The sequence below is a fragment of the Stylophora pistillata genome, chromosome 10 (assembly GCF_964205215.1).
Source record: "Stylophora pistillata chromosome 10, jaStyPist1.2, whole genome shotgun sequence".
Lineage (NCBI taxonomy): Eukaryota > Metazoa > Cnidaria > Anthozoa > Scleractinia > Pocilloporidae > Stylophora > Stylophora pistillata.
The window spans coordinates 10,550,161-10,553,793 of NC_142528.1; the positions used below are offsets into that span (position 1 = coordinate 10,550,161).

Genomic DNA, 3,633 nt, shown 5'->3' on the forward strand with positions numbered 1-3,633 from the left:
TTTGTCGGTCAATTTCGTAAAATAATCGGGAACAATCGGATACCGGTAGGAGATGCATCTCGCAATTTTCGGGTCAAATAAATTTAAAGTTATAATAACTTTGTGCTTTTGAGGAATCTACGCTTAAAGGATTTTAAGTTGACTTTAAAAGGAGAAACTGAAATCGCGAAAGTATCCAGTATAGTATTCATTAATTGATGCATAATTGTCTTAGATCATATCGCATCTTGAAATTCTTATTATATGCCTGTGGAATGGGATCCACAAATTCCACGCTAAAGTTTTCAAAGTCTGAGGTATTTCAAGAAGGAGGAAGAGATCTTGCTTCTCAAACGAGTAAGGTAGGTAATTCTTTTGAATTGCTATACTTATACGAATAGATTGCAGATTCCAACAGTTACTTCAAGAATATTTGGCTGCAACCACAAACTTAGCGTCACAACGAAGACAGTGAAGGCAATCGAGCTGCTTTACTTAAAAACAAATTAATAGCTCGTTTTAACTCACAAGTTACTCGTACAGAAGTGATTCCCATTAATTAAGGCGATAAAGTTAGTTGTAGTGCTCAAAAAAACCTCAAAACATATCTTAACCAATCAGAGAGAGGGTGCGATATTAAAGATAGAGGGTAATTTGAAATTTATACCCACACCAGGAAATTGCTCTGTTTTGATCATAACATAAGTGATCCCCATTAATGAAGGCAAATAAGTAAGGTGTGATGCTCAATACTTTAAAATTTATCCTAATTATAGAAAATAGGATTGGAAGATTGGATGAGAAACTAATTATATTTGAAACTCATGCCCACGCCAGATGACACAACTCGAAACCCTTCATCCTAGGCCTGCGGGGTTGAATAAATGGTCCTTAATCACTGTGTCAACAACAAAAATAATTAAAATTGGTTTTCAAATTTCAGAGGAGGGTCACAGCTGTTAGCTTGTTCATGGTGGGTGATGTTATGTTAGGGCGAGGGATTGACATGATCCTAGAACATTCTAACAACCCCATACTCTATGAGAGTAATGGGTTGGATGCAAGGGACTATGTCAGTTTAGCTGAAAGACAGACAGGACCACTTCCAGATAAGAGCGAGCGGCCTGTAGACTATGTATGGGGAGATGCTATACAAATATTGAAGGAGAAGATGCCAGACTTGAGGATCATCAACTTGGAAACTTCAGTGACTACAAGTGACACACAATGGCCTATGAAAGGAATCCACTATCGCATGCACCCTGGAAATGTAAATGTTATTCAGTCAGCAAATATCGACTGTTGCATTCTGGCAAATAATCATATAGCAGACTGGGGATTTCCTGGTCTTCTCGAAACCATGAATACTCTCGAAAATAGTGGCATTAAATTTGCTGGAGCTGGACGGAATTCTTTGGAAGCAAAAGCTCCAGCTGTTTTTCATATTGGTAATAAGGGTGTAAGAGTGTTAGTGTTTGCTGCTGGTCACTCCTCAAGTGGAGTCCCTGACTCCTGGCGGGTAAGGAAAGATAAGGAAGGAGTTAACATCGTTGACTTCTATCAAGCTAGCAAGTCAGTTAATGAACTTAAAAATCTAATTGAAAAGCACAAACAGGATGGTGACATTATTGTGTTGTCAATTCATTGGGGAGGAAACTGGGGTTGGAATGTTGAGTCTTCTTTTGTAAAGTTTGCACACAAAGCAATTGATGAGGCAGGTGTGCATGTCATTCATGGCCATTCATCGCATCACGTGAAAGGTATAGAGGTTCACAATGGCAGACTTATTGTTTATGGTTGTGGTGACTTTTTAAATGACTATGAGGGTATCACAGGTCATGAAGGGTATCGTGGGGATCTTGCTTTGATGTACTTTGTTGATGTTTGTCCAGACACAGGCCTGTTGGCTGGCCTCAGAATGGTGCCAACACAGACAAAACATTTGCGAGTTAACAAGGCCAAAGAGGAGGGTGTGAAGTGGCTTGTGGAAACAATGTCAAGAGAATGTAAGAGGTTTGGTTGTGATGTGAGAAGAGTTGACAACGAGATTCATCTGGTGTTTTGAGTTTTACTCATATCATCAATTTGAAAAGCAATTGAGAATTTTACAATGTAATCTAAAGCATGTGAAAGAAATGTAGCAAGTCTTTACTCAAGCATAGCATAGTGGCCTATCCAGCCAGAACCTATCTCGGTTTCCATAGCAGGAAACAACTAAGAGTCAGTATAACTACCTCCCCCCTGGATGGGATGCTATTCCACTGCAAGGTTACCCTCCCACATTTCATCAGGCTTCCCTGACTGGTACATATTCATACTCATGGGGGGGAGGGGGGGAAGAGGCACTGTGAGAGTAAAATGTCCAGGTGTCCTGCCCAAGAAAACAACACATTGATCCGGCTAGGTCTTGAACCTGGACCTCTTCACCCAGAGTCCCGAGTGCTTTGATAATCAGGCCACTGCATCTCCTAAAGAAATTGGGACCTTAAAAGCAGTCAGGATGGCAATGCCAAGGAAGACCTCAATTAGAAAATGAATTTCCATTTTTAATTACAATTTCGAAAATGGCTGTATGTGTTTACCGTCTCATACGGCGCCACACCTCAACCTCAACATTACGTATAAATTCAAGTAACATTGAGTTCCAAATGGAAATTAAAATAATTTGCCATCGCAGTTTTGGTTCGCAGACGACACAAACTTTGGTGATTTTGCGTTATTGTTTTGCAAAGGACAGCTAAGAAATATACTAAGTTTTAAAATGCACGTGCTGAGCTATTGTTCTCCCAATTACATCTTTTGTTTTTCCACGTCCTCATTCCTGTCACTGTTATGGTTCTCGTAAGGTCCTTAATAAAGAAATGTAGGCTGCAGTAAAGCTCTGCAAGTAATGCTTCCCGTTATGCTTGGAATTAAGTTGCCTTTCTCTTTGAAAGCTTTGTATTTATATTATTTCATTTGAGATGACGGCTTTGGAGGATTTTAGCTTTGGAGACAATCCTTTTTTTGTGATCTGCAAGGAACAGTTAAATCTCATGATTCATTTCAGTAGGTCACCGCTAACAGTGTATTAATACTTCTTGTATCATGATCTTAAAAAATTGATATTGATTTTTTTTTAAATGAAAGTAACTCTCACTTGCAAAACTGTTAGTTTAACATCATAACAATTGAGAATTAGAATGTTCCATGTTACTGAACATATCAGCCCATGCCAGTGTGCTGACTTTAACTTACTGTCATCAGAGACCCTACACCACAGGTAGCCCAAGCTTCCGCATTGTGTCTTTTATTATCAGATTCAAGGTTTGAATGTTTTCATTTATTTGCCATGAATTCTTGGTTGAATTGTTTTCTTGACTATTCAAAATATTCTAGCTATTGAAGAGTGGAGGAAAAGGATTTAATTAAGTGGCCTTTAAAGCTGTTACAAGTGAATATCTGGGATAAAGTTTCAAACACTATCTGTTATACTTTGTGACTTATTTTGGTCAATAAATCATGGACTTTTCTTTATTTAATGGTAGTACTCCTGATTTGAAGACACCCCCCTCCCACTTTCTTTAACTTTGAATGCCGCTTTTATCAATGCTTGAAAATAAGTCCTCCTCGCATCAGTGTATACATCAACAGACAACTCAGTCGGTCAACTGC

At 38.7% G+C, this 3,633-nt stretch overlaps 1 protein-coding gene across 2 annotated transcripts; it reads left to right on the forward strand.

Moving 5' to 3' along the window:
* Positions 1–46: 46 nt before the first annotated feature.
* LOC111321661 (uncharacterized) lies at positions 47–3,495 on the forward strand. Of its 2 annotated transcripts, none has more exons than XM_022924604.2 (2): positions 47–341; positions 923–3,495. In XM_022924604.2, the coding sequence occupies exons 1-2, from the start codon at positions 198–200 to the stop codon at positions 2,042–2,044; spliced, it is 1,266 nt and encodes a 421-aa protein (XP_022780339.1). In that variant the 5' UTR covers positions 47–197; the 3' UTR covers positions 2,045–3,495. The 2 variants fall into 2 exon arrangements, with proteins under 2 accessions (XP_022780339.1, XP_088592547.1); XM_088736421.1 differs by having other exon boundaries at positions 237–336.
* Positions 3,496–3,633: the final 138 nt, after the last annotated feature.

Coding starts and splice junctions, on each gene's coding strand:
- LOC111321661 (XM_022924604.2), top strand. CDS start 198: ATGCATAATTGTCTTAGATCATATCGCATCTTGAAATTCTTATTATAT. Junction 342..922: donor TTGCTTCTCAAACGAGTAAG/GTAGGTAATTCT, acceptor TTCAAATTTCAG/AGGAGGGTCACAGCTGTTAG.